The sequence below is a fragment of the Macaca fascicularis genome, chromosome 17 (assembly GCF_037993035.2).
Source record: "Macaca fascicularis isolate 582-1 chromosome 17, T2T-MFA8v1.1".
NCBI lineage: Eukaryota > Metazoa > Chordata > Mammalia > Primates > Cercopithecidae > Macaca > Macaca fascicularis.
Genome location: NC_088391.1, coordinates 68,620,875 through 68,638,478, shown reverse-complemented (window position 1 = coordinate 68,638,478; position 17,604 = coordinate 68,620,875). Strand labels below are relative to the sequence as shown.

Sequence of the window (17,604 nt, the reverse complement as noted above, 5' to 3'; positions counted from 1 at the left end):
AGTGTGATATGTTTCCTTGTTGACAGGAGTCACATGGGATGGATCGTAAATGTATCCTCATTTAACACACCAAAGAAAACTTAAAGTCTTCAAAAGAAAGGCAGGAAGGAAGAAAGGAGAAAAGAAGAAAACAAAAAAAAGGATAGGAAGAAGTGGTTGATGCCTGTAATCCCAGCAATTTACGAGGCTGAGGCAGGATTGCCTGAGCCCAGAAATTTGAGACCACCCTAGGCAACTAGTAAGACCCCATCTCTAAAAAAATTTTTTAAAATTTGCTGCCAGTTACTCAGGAGGCTGAGGCAGGAGGACCACCTGAACTCAGGATTTTGATGCTGCAGTGAGCTACGATTGTGCTACTGTGCCCCCACCTGGGTGATAGAATGAAATGGAAGGAAGGAAGGAAAGAAAGAAAAAAGGGAGGAAGAGAGGAAGGGAGGGAAGCAGGGAGGCAAGGAGGGAGGAAGAATTTCCTACCCTAGAAACTTGTAAACATGTCAAGATAGTTAAGGTCATTTACCGATTAGTGTTTCTAAGAGCTGAAGGTTTCACTTTGATAAGATTGTCCAAGTCTTGGCTGCTTAAAAGAGGGAGAGAAAAAAGTTCAGATTAGTAATAGGTTTTGGGGTTGTGCTAGGTCAATAAAGCAACATTATAAATCTACTTCATCCAGGGGCAACAGACAAATAAAAACATGAATTGACTGCTTCTATTTGATTACCTCTGATTGTTTCTGATTGCTGCAGGATTTACTTTGATGAGGTTAGCAAGATCTTGGTTTCTTTAAATCAAACAATAAAAAGAGAGCAGGTTAATTATGAAGTTCTTTTGGTAATATCATTAAGGTTATAAATCTGCTTGAAATAATAATAAAACTTAATATTCTTTCTGACCAAAGCACATTAAAACAACATAGTTTTATTACCTTTGGTTGTTTGTGAAAATTTCAGGATTCACTTTGATGAGTTTATCAAGATCTTGTTTTCTTTAAGTGGAAAAAATATTAAAGCAACTTGGATTAGAGATAATCATAGGTTTAAGGTAATTGGAAATGGAAAGGATAATAGTATAAGACATATTGTTTTAGTATTGACTAACCATGAAATATGTTTTCTAAACAATTTAGGGGATGAAGAATTACGCTTTATCAGAAGAAAACTTACTCTAATTTCATACATTTTATTGACAGAGCCTATCTACAAGGGCATGCTGGTTAAGTCACCATAGCAAACATTTGGTAACTGACAATTGTTCATTCTTGAATGTATTAACATTATGAAGATACCAACTGATTTTAATATCCTTATTTTTAAAATCAGGTTAATCAACTAAGGATATCAATTTAAAAAAAAATAAACTCTAAAATGGGGATTATTGTTAATATAAGGCTTAGCAAAGAGAGTTCCAGCAATCCATCAATTTCAAAGTGCTCCTCTAAACCCATTTTAATACTTATTCAGAGAAATACATGGCAGTTATCATGGCAAGAGATTGCAGAACTGACAACACCTGCTTCCAGTACCATCTGGGAAACAATCTACATGTACCTCTCCCTGCAACAGTGCTTTTTCCTTATATAAAAATAAAATACATTTTATTCCTCAAAAAAAAAAAAAAAAGGATGCAAGGTCAGGGACCAAAAGAGCGTCATTTAGAGATGAATCATCAGAACGTCTGAGAAAAGGTCTGCATTTTCTCCCCAGCCTTCAACCTTTCCATAGAATGTTCAAGGCTTCATTTAGTTTGATTTATTCTTCATGGTTCTCACCTCTCCATAGCCTATGGAAAGGCTCTAACTGAATTTTCCCTATTTTGAGCTTTATTCTGTGATAATGTTCTCAACTGAACATAATAAATTGATATCTATGAATACTATTAAAAGAATGATTGACATATGAAAACTATCCACAACATAATTTCCTTGTGTAAACTGATGACAAAATCTGTCACAAAACTAAACTGTGTCAGAAAGACAACAGTCTTTAAAATGAGGTTAATTTCACATATTATTATAAAATACAAAGAATAAAACTTTGTAGAGTGGACAGTATGTTCAAAAGCCACAATTTTTTAAAAATATACAATTAATCACAATATTGGTTAGTGTAACTACAGATAATATTTATGTGTCAGCAAAATTAAGAGTAACATTAAAAAAAAAACAAAAATCCACTAGAACTTCCATTTTCACTGTCCTACTGAGCACAAAAATTTAATTTACCTAATAATCTAGAACAATTATATACTAACCACTGTTACATAAAGCCCAATAAGAAATACATTTTACATCACAGCCTAAAACTGTCTTTTACCGACAGCCACACACACACACACACACACACACACACACACACACACAAAGACATACATTTTATGAAATAATATTCTTACTACATAAGAACTCTCATATTTTCTGTTCAGTTCATTCTATTTAATTAAGAGAAAAATGCTGATTGCCATTCACTAAATTAATTACAAGACCCTTTAATGGATTGCAACCCACATTTGAGAAACACTAGCTCAGAAAACATAAATATATGCTATATTCTACCACCACTCCTATAAAGACAACACCATGTGTTAATAAAACAAAAATCTCAGGAACAGTCTGGAATTGCCTTGATTGATAGCATCATGCAATTTTTGAAAACAACAAATATGTAGATTTTTTTCAGGCCCTAGATCCTGCAAAGCAAGATGTCTAAATTTTATCCAGGAAAATGTAACATTTTTTCTCTCAAGTTACTGTTTTTATTTATTTAGCTTTAAGAATGTAGTAAAGGATACATTAGGATATTTAGGTTATTATTACTTTCATGCAGTTTAAAAGCTGTAAAGTGTTTTGCAATCATTTGCACATTTGTGCCATTTTAATCTATGAAGCAATCTTTCAAGTGACCCTGTAAGAACAGTAAAAAACACCTCCTGGTCATCCCACAGCAAGAGCAACACTCCTATCTTTACAGCCTCTGCTATTTCCCAAGGTGCTTAATTAATTTTTATGTATTTTAAGATCAAAGTCTGTGTGCTGTGATGTAAAGACTAGGAGTTGGGCTGGGAGTTAGAAGATCTCACAGATGACTGTGAGATTTTCGCCCCTGGTCTCAGTATTCTCATCTGTAAATGAGGAGGTTGGATTGGATAATCTCCAAGGCTCTGTCCAACTCCAAACATCTCCTCCTAGGACTCCATGAATACGAATTTTACTGCCTCTGTGTTTATTAATTAGCTCTTCAGTATCTCTCCTTTTTAAGAATGCAACTCATTGACAATATATTCTATATTCAGCAAGCAGTACATGAGTGCTCCAAAATGTAATATATTAAACTGACAACCTATTATTGTCTTGGTGTAGCATCTCTGTGCCCCTGGTACATAATTAGCTTTAATCTATGTTAATTGCCTGCTGTTAATAAGATTGAATATGCCTACTGAATTCTCTTTTTGGCTTCCACAACCTATAATTATACCTAATGTACAAGTAATGATACCTGGTTGTAAGCTGTGAACCCAGTAGGTGCTCAGTAATTATTCACTGCCTAAGAGATGATAGAACTACTATCAGTCTTCCACTAATTTTTTCTGTGGCCTGCTCAAATCACTTAACCTTTCTGAGTCTTAATTTCCTCTTCTGCAAAATGAGTAGATTCATCTGGAACACTGGTTTTCAAAATTATTCAAACGACTGGGCCAAGATATCCTAAGGTTCCTTCCCTCCATCTCCAAAATTTTACAATTTGTATACGTACCAACAGAACTTAAAAGGGGAAATCATGAAACCGTTCTTAAGATGTATTTATATATAAAACAGTAATGTGTAATGACATTAAGTCTTCAATTAACTATAGACAAAAAGTGAATTTCATTATCTTACTGACATTACTTCAAGAAGAATTATTAAACTTTAGGTCCATCACCTTGCTGAGCGCAGTAAACCTCCCAAGAATAATGAACCTCATAAAATTTCCACTGACTACCAGAAAACTCTAAAATGAGGTGAATGATATTGCTAATGATTAGTCCAATGAAGTGTCTAGGTCTTTTTTCAAAAAAATTAACTACCATTAATAAATTATCATCAATTTCAAAGACAAAAGTATTAATTTCAATACCATACAAAACAAAACATCAACAGCTCCTAGACTACCTATGTTCCTTCCTGCCCATTTCTCCAACCGCTCTGTTCAGTTCCTTTACTGGAGGCTTAGAGAAGAGAAAGCACAGCCATACATTGTTTCCAGCTGCCTCTCTTTCTTGCAATTAACAAATATTGAGACATCTAGGTTTCCACCTGCGATGATATTTTGAGATTTGCATTCAATTTGCCCATAGAATAATTCTAAATCATTTCTATTAATTTTGGGTTTACTTAACAAGAAACATAACAAAACTCACACCCATCTCTTACCCATCAGTGTTTTTGACAACTTTGGGGCTGACATTAATGTGTTCATCAAGACCTTGTTCACTGCGAAAACAAAATTAGAGGAAATTGGCAAATTTCATACCGGCATTTCTTTTTTTTTGTTTCGACAGGTGTAAATCATTCAATAGAATCCTAGTGTAAGAAGTCATGAGTTTACTGAGTTTCCAATTTATATATATTAGTTACCATTTTTTTAATCCTCAAAACAACTCAGTGACATCCACATTACCATCCCTACCCCCACCCCCACTGCCTTTATAAACAAAGATATTGCACTTCAGAGGGATAAAGGCATTCCCTGGGGCCAGATACCTAAGAAATGGCTGAGGGTGAACCAAAATTCCAACCACAGGAACTGGACCGCAAACTCCACACTCCTTTCCCAAACATCCTCCCTCTGTCTCATGTTCATAACAATCCCTCACATCCATACAATGCTTTTCACCTACATTATCTTCACAGTAATTTAATGAGTGATAGTTTGGGATTTCTCTGCCATGCTTTTAGTAACTTTTGTCCCGTGTATAATGGGTCTTAATTTCTCAAGAACAGAAGTAAATTCAATGTCATGCAAAAAATATTCTAATCAAACATAAGAATATTATGTTGTCAGTTTTCTTGCCAGTTATTTAAATATTAATCTCTGGGTTTGTGAGAGAACAGAAAGCCAATATTTACTTATTTGTTCAGTTTTATGAACTTGTAATTTACTATGAATTTATGATTATAATTTAGTTATGCTATTACTGTGTCAAAGGAACTTCTAAAGTAGTAATTACAGAATTACCTTCAATATTATCATCTTCAACAATAATATAATGAAATTAATGAAAGCAATAATAGATAAAAAAAATCTATCCAGCATTATTATACATCAACTTGTTCTCATTTTTTTTCATGTCCCCTTTCAAAATGTCTTTAGTCAATAATTAATCTTATTTTGGGGCATAAATTGGAGACTTGCTAAGAAGTCTTCAATAATCTTAATAGACTTACCTTTTGTTTGCTGAAGGGATCACTTTGATAAGATTGTCCAAGTCTTGGTTCCTAAAAAAATGTTAAGTTTCAGTAGCTGACTAGGTCAACTAAAATCCAATAATTTGTATATTTTTTCAGCCTTAATATTAACCAAATGATTGTTGCTAATTTAAAACTTCATCTATACTTAAATTTTTAGCCTTATGTAAAAACAGGTAGCTACTGTCAATTCATTTCTTGCATATATTTGTGTATATGATAATTTAATTTGGTTTTATTCTTGTTTCTTTCAAGTCAACCTCAAAGCAGAATTATTCCTAAACTCTTTATTTTACATACTTTATCTGTGTGGCAGAATTAGACCATTTAGAATATTTTCTGGAGGTTATAATGAGCGAGAGAAAATATAAAATTATTCATTATATCCATATGTTCCTTGCTCCCCTTCTTCCACAACAAACAGAAGCTGAGATTTTTTGTAAAAAAAAAAAAAAAAGAAAAAGAAAAAAAAGAAAAAAAGTCATTTTCTGATTCTATGTAGGTAATATATATAATATAAATATGTAATATTCACACTACCCCAAGATATTAAATCACTTCAGAATCACACTTCATGCAAAGCTAAATTAGAGCGAGCGAGGCATCAGTTTATATAATTTATGTTTCTATTCTAAACACTCAAATAGGCATTCATCGCTCTACAGAGATGCTGCTGTTATTACAGTAATGATACCAACCCTAACACCAAAGACCTGAATAGGAAGCCTAATTTGATATACTTTATTATTGGATGATATGTTATATATCCTGGAGAGAAAATAATTGGAAAGACTTATATCTTAACTAACCCTTAAGACTAATCTATAGGTTCATTTTATCATGTGCGTATTCTTCCATGTAAATTATTATATTCTATTACATTGAACTGTTTAAAATTGCCATTTTGTTGGTCAAAAATAGTTGAATGTCAGCAATTTCATAAGATTCAACCTCCCAGGAAAATTTATTTGCTATGTTCTTCACATTGAGTAGTGCTATGGGAAATTAACAATAAAGAAAAAATTGTTAAGAGTAATAATAATACTAATAGATAATGTGTAATAAGCACGTGAACACTAAGTGTTTTACAAGCATGATCATGTTTAATTTTTGTAGTAACTCATGAAGAAATTAACTCTTACAATCCTGATATTACATATAAAAAAGCTGAGGTATAAAGGAGGTTAGGCAATTTGTCCAAGACTACACAGCTAGCAAAAGGTCCTCTGAACTCAAAAAAATCTCACTACCAAGTAAAAGAAATAGACACACAACCAAATGCAATACATGGCAGCATGTGGCTACCAAAATACAGCCTCAAACATTATAAAGGAAAAGTCATGAATAATCAGGCCATCTTCACCTTTAGAAACTAAGTCATCTTGGGAGAGGGAAAAGGCAACTGTCTTTCACTGAATCTTAATCTGTAATGTAATTATATGGTTTCTGGATTTAGTGTCTGACCCTCAATAATAAAACTAAAGTTGTATTAATATATGCCAAATCAGGGGGGCAGTAGGGTAGTAGGCTGTATTTCAGACTCCACCTCAACTACATTCAGATTTGACTCTCTTCACCCGCTCAAACAAAATACTATGTAGTCTAGGGGTCAGCAAACTATGGACCTCAAGCTAAATCCAACTTGCAGCCTGCTTTTGTAAATAAAGTTTTATTGAAACACAGCCACGCCCATTTGTTCACAAGGTACTTATGGCTGCTTTCACACTATTGGCAGAGATACTTAAAAACAGAGACAATTTTGGTCCCTGAAACCAGAACTATTTACTATTAGCCCTTTAAGAAAAAGTTGCTGACCTCTGATCTAGTCTAAATAAGTTGTTTGATAGCCACATACTCTAAAATAGACCGTATTCCAATATGCAAAGTAAGATAGGAAATCTGCTGAGAGAAGATATATATCTTGGTATCTTTTATATCTAACTCATGTTCAAATTCATATAACAATATACATTTACAAGTTGGTGATTTTATTATGCCTATTTATTTACTTAACATGATATGCCTTAGATAAAATTCTTTCTATATAAAAGAAAAATGTCATTCTTTTTTCAATGAACTGAGAATAATTTTTTAAATGACTTCCCAACTTTAGGAATTGTTTGGGTGGTAGACAATAAGAAGAGAGGGAATACATGATGGAAGAAGGAGGAAGAATTTTTTATCATATGAAGACCTTTCTTTAGGCTACTTAGATCTGGGAAATTGTTTGGGGTGATGTTTTGTCTCATGGGGAATTCTCATTAATTTTTAAGGAAATCCTCAGCATGGAACACAAATCTCATACTGGTAAGAGATCATTCCTGTATTTCAAGGAATTCTCTCTCCCATGGCCAGAGAGCCTTGAGCACAGGATCTGCTGATTTGGGTCCCATCATTGGTTGTCTCTACGGTGGGACGATGCAATTTATTTATTTATTTATTTTTGAGACGGATTCTCGCTCTGTCGCCCAGGCTGGAGTGCAGTGGCACGATCTTGGCTCACGGCAAGCTCCGCCTCCAGGGTTCACGCCATTCTCCTGCCTCAGCCTCCTGAGTAGCTGGGACTACAGGCGCCCGCCACCATGCCCTCCGAATTTTTTGTATTTTTAGGAGAGAAGGGGTTTCACCATGTTAGCCAGGATGGTCTCGATCACCTGACCTCGTGATCCGCTGGCCTCGGCCTACCAAAGTGCTGGGATTACAGGCATGAGCCACTGCGCAATTTACCATGTTTTTAAGTTGATTAGGAAAAAAACGGGGGAGAAGTTCCATAAACCTTACCCTTGGTTAGCTGTGTTTCTTTCAGGAGCCACTTTGATGAGGCGGTCGAGACTTTGGCCCCTTCAAAACATAGAAAACCAGATCAGTGGTAGATTTACCGCTGACTTCAAGTATTTGTTAATGGTTTCAAGTATTTGTTAAAACTGAGAAATACTTTTATTATAAAATATTTATCAAAATAATAAAATTAGAGAGCATCTCAGAGGGCTGGGGGTTTTCAGTGTTGACTGTGAATATACATATAGGGACCTAACTAAAACTGGAGAGAAATAATGAATAAGTACTTTTAGAAAATGTTTGATGTGCCAGGCCAGGCACTCTTCTTAGTGATTTACGTGATTTGTCTAATTTAATCCTCACATCAATCCTATGACATAGTAAGTATTCATAGGAAGTATTATTATTCCAGCTTCATAGAGGGAATAACTGAGACACAGAAAGCTTAAGTAATTTTCCCACATGGCTAGTGGTAGCAGAGCTGGGATTTAAAGCTAGGTAATCTGGCTGCAGAATGCCTGTGCCTTATCATGACACCAAACATCTATTGGAACTTAGTAACTGAATTAGACTTGGGAGTATTGAGAGAGCTCCTGGTGCAATTTCCTCACTTTGCAGATGAGAAACTGAAGCCTAAATAGAAGTGACTAGTTTGAGCACACACAGGTAAGAGGAGCAGAGACAGGCCTATACCCACAACTACGGGGTCCGGTCTAGTTCTCTTTCTCCTCTACTATGTCATCCCTTCTGCTTGAGAAAAATAATAAATCAATGAATAAAAATGTCCTGTCCATGGTGGGAAAACAATTTTATTCCTGATTAGTCAAAGAGTACTCTCATTGTATCAGAAATTGATTGACCAAAATTTTTAACATTTCAGATGTGAAGTAGGCAGGGTTACACAGCTTCTCTTGAAGGATCATTGGGTTCAGCATCAGTCAGCCGAAATGAGGCTTTAATTATACTTTTAGGTATTGGTTACTATGAAACAAAAAAAGGGAGCTTACTAAATCTTACCCTTGAGTACTTTTTTCTGTTCCTGGATTCACTTTGATGAAGTCATTGAGGTCTTTGGAACTTCAAACAAAAAACAAAAAACAAAAAACATGATAAATAAAAATGGAATTAAATAAATTGGCTGTTTCGATTTAAAGGATATATGTACTCAAGATAAATGTTACTATTAAGCTTTGAGATAAATTGGTACAAGACTATGCTCTTAATTTAAAAGACTAAACTTTGTGACCTTCCTACCAATCACTGGTACACTGACATAGTTTCTCATTTACCCCCAAAATAAAACCATACAATTAGGGCAAGACTCCATTTAAAAAAATCAGTTAATGAATGACATAATAATCTGCTAAAAACTCTCACCTGGTTCCCCTAAGCATTCCATCTAATGTTACAGCTATAACTAAACTGCTTTGTTAATCATTTCCATTTGTAATATCCTTCTTTAAAAAATGGATTTTATACCCATTATTTCATTCATTCCTAACAACTATCAAGTGACAAAAACCAAACATCATCATTATTATTATTATTGACATGGTGTTTGACTCTGTCACCCAGGCTAGAGTGCAGTGGCTGGATCTCAGCTCATTGTAACTTCCACCTCCTGGGTTCAAGCGATTCTCCTGTCTCAGCCTCCCAAGTAGCTGGGACTACAGGTGCACTCCACCATGCCTGGCTAATTTTTGTATTTTTTTATAGAGACAGGGTTTCACTATGTTGGCCAGGCTGGACTTGAACTCCCAACCTCAAGTAATCCGCCTGCCTCGACCTCCCAAAGTGCTGGGATTACAGGTGTGAGCCACCGTACCCAGCCAAACAAATATTATGATCCTCATTTTATAACTAAGGAGGCTGTAGCTCAGCATTCAAGGGACTTGTTCAAGGACACCAAGCTAGTAAGTAATGGGGTTCAGACTTTCTGATCCCAATCCAAAGGTTTTTCAACACATCTTCTTTCCTGAGTGCCACAAATGGATGGGGAAGAGGAAGGAAGAGAGGTAAGACATAGTCCTTACCCTTGGTCACTTCTGTTTACTTCAGGAGTCACTTTGATGAGATTGTCAAGACTCTGGCCCCTTTAAAACATTGAAGAAATGGTAAGATTGACAACACATAACAACAGTAGACTGACAACAAGAAGATAAAGCTGTTCATTAAAACTCAGAAGCAGTGTAAAAACTCATTGAGATCATGCCAAGGAGTTGAAGATTGAAGATTGTGAAAGGTGACTGCAGAAGTATGTAGGGATTTGTACATGTCTGAAATTCACTGAGACTCAGGGAGACAGTATTTTAGTCTCAGAGCCATTTAGCCGCTAGCAAGTACTGCACTAGGATTCTCTCTACTTTTACGCATTAAATGCTACAATTTTAGCTTTTACCAGGTGCACAAAACATTTTTGTAACTTAGTCTATATACTTGTTTCATGAAATATTCCAGAAGGGATACTCTTTACCAACCTCTGACATGTAGAACTTTAAAACCAGCTTTGGAGAATCCATATTTTGTAAAATTGGCATTCATTAGCAGATTTTTTCTATCACAAAACTGTATTAATACACCAATTTGTTAAAAATCTATGATATGCAACCCAGTAATTGCTTCTGGTACTTATAACTATGTTAGAATTATGAATTTTGACTAGTTGTATTTGGCAACAAACAATAGGAATATTGAAATCTACAGAGTTCTGAAACATTCTGAAATGTAAGATCTATCAACTGTAATATAAAGCACAATCTGGCTGGGCATGGTGGCTCATTCCTGTAATCCCAGCATTTTGGGAGGCCAAGGTGGGAGGATCACTTGAGCCCAGGAAGTCCAGGCCAGACTGGGCAACATAGCAAGATCCTGTCTCCATAAATTTTTTTTTTTAAATTAGCCTGGGATGGTGGTGCACACCTATGGCTCCAGCTACTCATGTGGCTGAGGTGAGAAGATTCCCTTGAGCCCAGGCTTTTGAGGCTGCAGTGAGCTGTGATTGCACCACTGCACTCCAGCCTGGGACAGAGCAAGACCCTGTCTGAGAAAGAAATAAAATAAAATGAAATAAAATTAAATTAAATTAAATTAAATTAAATTCCATGCAGTCATCGAAAACATTTTAGTAGTTTGCTGTTACTCTTTAGCATACGTCGGTTTCTGATCTTAGTGGAATTTTGCTTTTCTCCCTGCATCTACATGTGTTTTCTGCATACCAATAGCAGCAATAAATGCTGCTCTGATCTACAGAGGATGCCACATAGGGAAAAGAATATCCACAGGAAGGCCTTTTTGCACTGCGTCTCCATACTCTGTGACTCTATTAAGGCCATGTCCAAAAGCCCCAAGGTTTTGTCTATACAACATCAAAGATACAGATATTTGAAAGCAACTAGATGTTGATTCAAGTCTTTTATTTGTATCCAGATGTCTGAGAATGTGATATACAGACTCAAAGTAGCAATAATTACTTTGAACCTTTGTCATGCAAATAATGAAACAATTAGCCCCACAGAAGCAATCACTCCACTCCAGATTACTCCTTGTTGATTTCTGCCCAAATGAAGTATGTGGGATTTGAAGGCCAGTGACAGAAAAAAAAAAATTCCCGGGATGCTATTTCCAGACTTGTGTATTCAAAAAAATAACAAAACGGTAAGCATTATAACTCCTCCCTTTGTGTTGGTTGTGGAATTTGCTTTAACTATATTTTAGGACTTGATCTCTTTAAATATTAAATAAAGCACATAATCAAATAAGGTTATTTAAATCTCATAGTTCATAAAGTCCATAAAGAAGAGTAGATTAATGTAGTAATGTACTATTAATGTAATAATGTAAAGTAATATGTGAGTTTATGTAAAGCAATACCTCATAGTATATATATCTGCAGTATTATGGGTTACTTCAATCCACCCTCATAGTATATATATCCATACCTCATAGTATATACCTCATAGTATATTTATCTTCAGAGTATATATATGTTTTGGAAAGCCCACCATGGGCCAGACCCTGCCCCAAGCTCTGGGATAAATGTGAACAATATAGACACAGGATTAAACCTCACAAGGCTTCCATTTCAGCTTCGGAAGAGTCAGGCAATATACAATTAAACAAATAAATGAATACCACAATTCCAAATAACAATATATGTTATGAGGAAAATAAAAAAGAGTGGTTGGTGCCTGCAGTAGTGGGGGTGGGGAACAGGACAGTGACTTAATTATATTCTGTGGTCAGAAATGACCTATTGGAGAAGGTGACGATATGGGGATTGAGCATTCCAGGAAGTGGGAACAGCATATGCTGAAACCTTAAGGCAGGAATGAGTCTGGAATAGAAAAATATCAGCTTGGCGAGGCTTTACTGAGAAAGTAAAAGGCTATTGCTTTATTTTTAAAAGATCCACAGACTTCATTATGTTCAGAAAAAGGAAATGACAACTACTATTCTCAAAAGCCCACAGGAAGTACACACATACAAATATAGACACATGTGCTACATACACGCTCACACACACAGGTACATTCACATACATGTACATATGCACTCATATACACACAAAAGCACATGTGTATATTTACACATATACTCATGAAAACACAAGCAACATGCATACATATGCAATCACGCACATGTACAATGTACACACATGCAATGCACAGACTCATGTACATAGGCAATCACGTATGCATATAGACATATACATATATGCATGCACATGAATGCACACATGCACAAAAACATTTGCATGCATGCATACACACATGAGCATAGGCATGCCCACATACACACACACCAATATATGAAGAAAAATAAGTCCTGATTGGAAATATTATCATTATTTTTTGAGACAGAATCTTGCTCTGGCACCCAGGCTGGAGTGCAGTGGTGCCATCTTGGCTCACTGCAACCTCCAACTCTCCAGTTCAAGCAATTCTCCTGCCTCAGCCTCCCGAGTAGTTGAGATACCTGGCTAATTTTTTGTATTTTTAGTAGAGATGGGGTTTCACTGTGTTAGCCACCATGGTCTCGATCTCCTGACCTTGTGATCTGCCCACCTCGACCTCCCAAAGTGCTGGTATTACAGGTTTGAGCCATCGTACTCAGTCTGGAAATATTATTTTTAATAAAAATTAGAAAAGGAAACATGGATTTTTCTTGGAAAGTTGATATTAAATATTTGAACACTAAATTATGAAGAAAATATAATTCACTTGAATCTTTATTGTTGCAACAATTACTTGTATCTACTATATGCCTGGCATGAGAATCTTATGATCCCTCTTTTGTAAATGAGTAAACTGAGGTACAGGGACACAGTTAGCAAGTGATAGAGCCAGAATTAGAACCTACGATTTTTGGATTCCCTGCTCGCATTCACTACCTCAGGTTACCTCCCTGAACCACCCAGGTACTGAAGGAAATCAATGCTTTCTTCTCCATCTATGGATTGCAAGCTTGTGCAAGCCTCGAACTCACTGGGTCGCTGTGCCTCTGACCATGCCACAACTACACAAACAGGGCAGGCTTGACAGTGTGCACACCAGCTTTTCAACTACCTAAGCCTTTGCCCTCTCAACTGGCCTGCAGGCATCCTTGACACACGTTAGAACTGACAAATAATATCATGAACTGAGATAATTGAATGGAAAGGAATTCAAGGGAAACTACATGCAATTATATGTTACTGTTTCCAGCAACATACCAACAAATTCAGTTTCAAAAATATTCCATCTGCCTTATAAAGAACAAAAAGCAAGAAGATATAAGCTCTCCAGACTTACTTGACAACTCATGGGTAAGAACAAAGTACACTTTGTTAAGCTCTTCATCTTTAAATACACACCACACTACATGCACATACATACACTAAACACAAATACACCACACATGCACATGTAGATCATACATATACACATCCACACATGCACTTACACATACACACACACGCTTATACACACACCCATTTATACACACATGCACTTAAATCCACATGCTACTGATACATGTGCACATATACTCACACACACTACTTATATCTACATACATATGCACTTATACATACATGCACTTATATATAAACACACTACTTATATATTCACACACATACACTAATACATGTACTCACACTAGCATACAAAGAAATAAATCATTTAGTTCAGTAGAGAAGGTCAGCCCAAATCTCATTTAATTTCTCAAATTTATTTGATAACAAACTTCGCCCAAGAATAAAATGCAGGAGATTTAGGTGTATCACTTGCACAGAATTACTTAATATAAGGTGTTTAGAGAAAAAAGAGCTCAGTTTGTTTTGGCCTGAATTCCAATTTACTGTCCTGAATACCAACACTCAAAATTCTAATGTGCTTCTAAATGCCAAACAAAGGGGAGAGGGGAACTTTAAATGCCTTACCTCCTAATATTTTTATTTGTTTCAGGATCCACTTTAACAAGCCCATCGTGGTCTTGTTTTCTTTGGAAAAGGAAATTAATTTTAATGAATGATGTTAAAATATAGCACTAATCAGATGAATAATGGCTGGAAAAATTAAGAAGTGGTAAATATACAAGTTTTCTATATCAATGTAAAATTTTAAAGCTCTACATGAAAATGAAAATTATTCTCTTGTAACTTGAGCTGAAGACCATTTAAGGTTGCTTATTTGTTAGTGATAAATGTGATTTTTTGTTTTGTTCTCAGAATGCATAAGTATATGAAACTTGTTATTTAACAAAATCAACTTTGTCTTCAGATATATCTTGTTAGAACACTCCAGGCAGGCAGCATTGAAGTAACATTAAGTTAGATTAAGTTCTACACTGGACCCAGACAGTATAAATTTCTACTCAACAAACTGGATACAATTGCCTATTCTGTTTTTAAGTAGTAAGAATAATGTTGAGAATCATAATTTCATAATAACAATAATTTAACAATATTAACTAAAAGAATAAGAATGTATGCTTTCATATAAACTCAGTTATCTACCTAGCCCAAACCCTTTTAAATATCAGTTCCTTCAGAGTAGATTATGGTGAGCAAAAAAGGGCAAGAAAAAACAGCTCACATAGTAGAAAAATTAATGATTCACTCCCCAGGGGGACACCTGGGGCCACCCCATTAAAATACTTTGATACCATAAAAGGCAGAAGCAGAATCTAAAAGGGACAGGAGGGGAAGGCAGAAGCACTGTGACTGGGTGCCATTGCCATGTCAACACAGCTCTGAACAGGAGACAAAGTGGTGGGAGGTCCTCACTACCCCTGTGTGTGCCAGCCCAGCCTCCCCTGGGCTGCCTCCTGAGACCACCACCCTTAGAGAAGTTGAATTAGCAGAGCTTTAGAGAAGTTGAATTAGCAGAGCTTTAGAGAAGTTGAATTAGCAGAGCTTCAATGATGGCTCACTCTTGGCCATCTCTGTCATTTTGGAAAGACGCTTTGACGATTTTGTCAAGACTGTGCATTCTTTAGGCACAAAAAATTCAATTTGATCACTTACTCTGAAGACAAATCAAAGCCCAAAATCTGGGCAAAAAGGCAATTTACTATCAAACATTAAGACAATGCTTCAAAAGTTAGTGGTTTTATTGAGGGCAAGGAGGGATGGTCATGAGGCCTATCTTTCTTGTCTAATTCCCTGCTAATAAAATGTGGTTATGAAGCTAAAAAGTCAAATTATTTTATCTTCTGATTGACATGTAACAGAAACCATAATTAAAGACATTAATTATTCTTACCCAGTGGTATTTTCATTTCCTTTGGGATTTACTTTGATAGCATTATCAACGTCTTCACTTCTTTAAAAAAAAAAGGTTTATATCAGTTTCAAAACATTCCCATAATATCAGACACATACATCTTCTGTATTCCCAATGATTAATTCAAGCTTTTGGAGAAAATTATTATACTAACATTAAATTGGCTTTTAGGATAAAAATTGCCTATCAATAACTTAGTTTAATTAATCCTTAGGATTTTATTGGGTTATATGTAAATGTAAATTTAGATCGAATATACTGTATGTAGATTCTTTGAAGTGAAGATCAGGGCACCAGGGATTAGACACAGAAGAGAGAAGCCAAACAAAGATGTGATGCCCTCAATATCACATAATTAATATGAGAGAAAATAACCAATATTTAGAGACATCTGTTCAGTTCTCACCTTCTGCTCGTTTTATTCATCCTGGCATTCACTTTAACAACAGATTCGAGATCCTGTCTTCTTTGAAAAAAACACCAAAACTTGTCAGTTAGGTTACAGTACACTTTTCTCTGAAATCTGTATAATCAAGAATGTCCCTGAATGTGGTGTCAGGTGTTTTCAGGACAAAATGACCAGGAAGAGCTTTGATGTAATTATCCTTAACTTACCTTTATTAATTTCCACAACAGCATTTCATTTAAACGAGTCTAAATCAGTTTAGAAAAACTTCTCAATGTGGCTCTCACTGTGCAATTTTGTCCTTTGTATTTCTTAATTTAAATTAAAATTTGACTCATCTCTTAATTATTTAAGAAAATATGGAATAAGAGATTATGTAGCGGGTTTTCTTGCACCTACTTCAATGTAACTCAAATCAGAGGTCCTATGAAGGAAACAGCACTCATCGTATTCCTTTTGCCTGCTAGGTCTGATGGGTCAAAGCAGTGCAAGAGTTCACTGTCACAAAGGAAAGCATAGCACTCCCATTCCTAATGAGGTATAAAAAGCTAACCTGAATAAAAAGAGACCCATCAAGGTAGGAGATTTACTTACCCTTTCTCGTTTTTGTTAGTCCTTTGATTAACTTTAATTGGACTTCCAAGGCTTTGGGTTCTTTAAAACATTGGGGAAAAAAAAGAGAAAGAGCAACTCAGTGGTATATTCAGAATCTTGTAATGACAAGCAGCAGATTTCCCACAAGAGAATCTCGTAAGATGTAATCAGTGCCTAAAGGATCAGAAGTCCTTGGAAATATTGAATTCAAGTGGCTCTATCCATCATGCAAAATGCATAAGCAGCAGCCTGAGACTAAGATATCAACCATTACTCAGTTATGATAGAGTCAACTTAAAAGTTTTAACCAACGTCTTGGCTTCTGCTTTCTTGGAGGTGGGTTAGTGGGAGGCTTTTAACACATATATTGAGATACTGATTTTAATACATATATTGAGATACTGTCTTATTTAAGCATGAAAATCATTTACATCAGGGGTGGAAATCAATTGATCAATATTTTAAGTCTAAATACTTTGAGGATTTAGACAAGTCATTTCTCCTTAAAAGTTAGCAGATGTGTTTAAAGGGTCTGAAGTCACCTTGGTAAAGTCAAAATAACTGTTATGGTCCCAGCACTTTATATAAATGAAATAAAACTCTCACATGCCAGTGACTGACAA

General features: G+C 35.5%; 1 protein-coding gene across 22 annotated transcripts in view; it reads right to left on the bottom strand.

Moving 5' to 3' along the window:
• SCEL (sciellin) overlaps nucleotides 1–17,604 on the bottom strand; it is a 111,888-nt gene that overhangs the window by 29,514 nt on the left and 64,770 nt on the right. For 3 of the 22 annotated variants that reach the window (XM_005586042.5, XM_005586047.5, XM_005586048.5), the window contains 12 exons: nucleotides 16,982–17,041; nucleotides 16,388–16,447; nucleotides 15,961–16,020; nucleotides 14,637–14,696; nucleotides 10,252–10,311; nucleotides 9,236–9,295; nucleotides 8,222–8,281; nucleotides 5,420–5,470; nucleotides 4,406–4,465; nucleotides 923–982; nucleotides 719–778; nucleotides 518–577 (listed from right to left, as the gene is read on the bottom strand). In XM_005586042.5, coding sequence (XP_005586099.3) covers nucleotides 518–577; nucleotides 719–778; nucleotides 923–982; nucleotides 4,406–4,465; nucleotides 5,420–5,470; nucleotides 8,222–8,281; nucleotides 9,236–9,295; nucleotides 10,252–10,311; nucleotides 14,637–14,696; nucleotides 15,961–16,020; nucleotides 16,388–16,447; nucleotides 16,982–17,041 — 711 coding nt within the window. The remainder of the gene's footprint in view (nucleotides 1–517; nucleotides 578–718; nucleotides 779–922; nucleotides 983–4,405; nucleotides 4,466–5,419; nucleotides 5,471–8,221; nucleotides 8,282–9,235; nucleotides 9,296–10,251; nucleotides 10,312–14,636; nucleotides 14,697–15,960; nucleotides 16,021–16,387; nucleotides 16,448–16,981; nucleotides 17,042–17,604) is intronic. The other 19 variants (XM_005586043.5, XM_074021212.1, XM_005586049.5 and 16 more) reach the window with 12 other exon arrangements.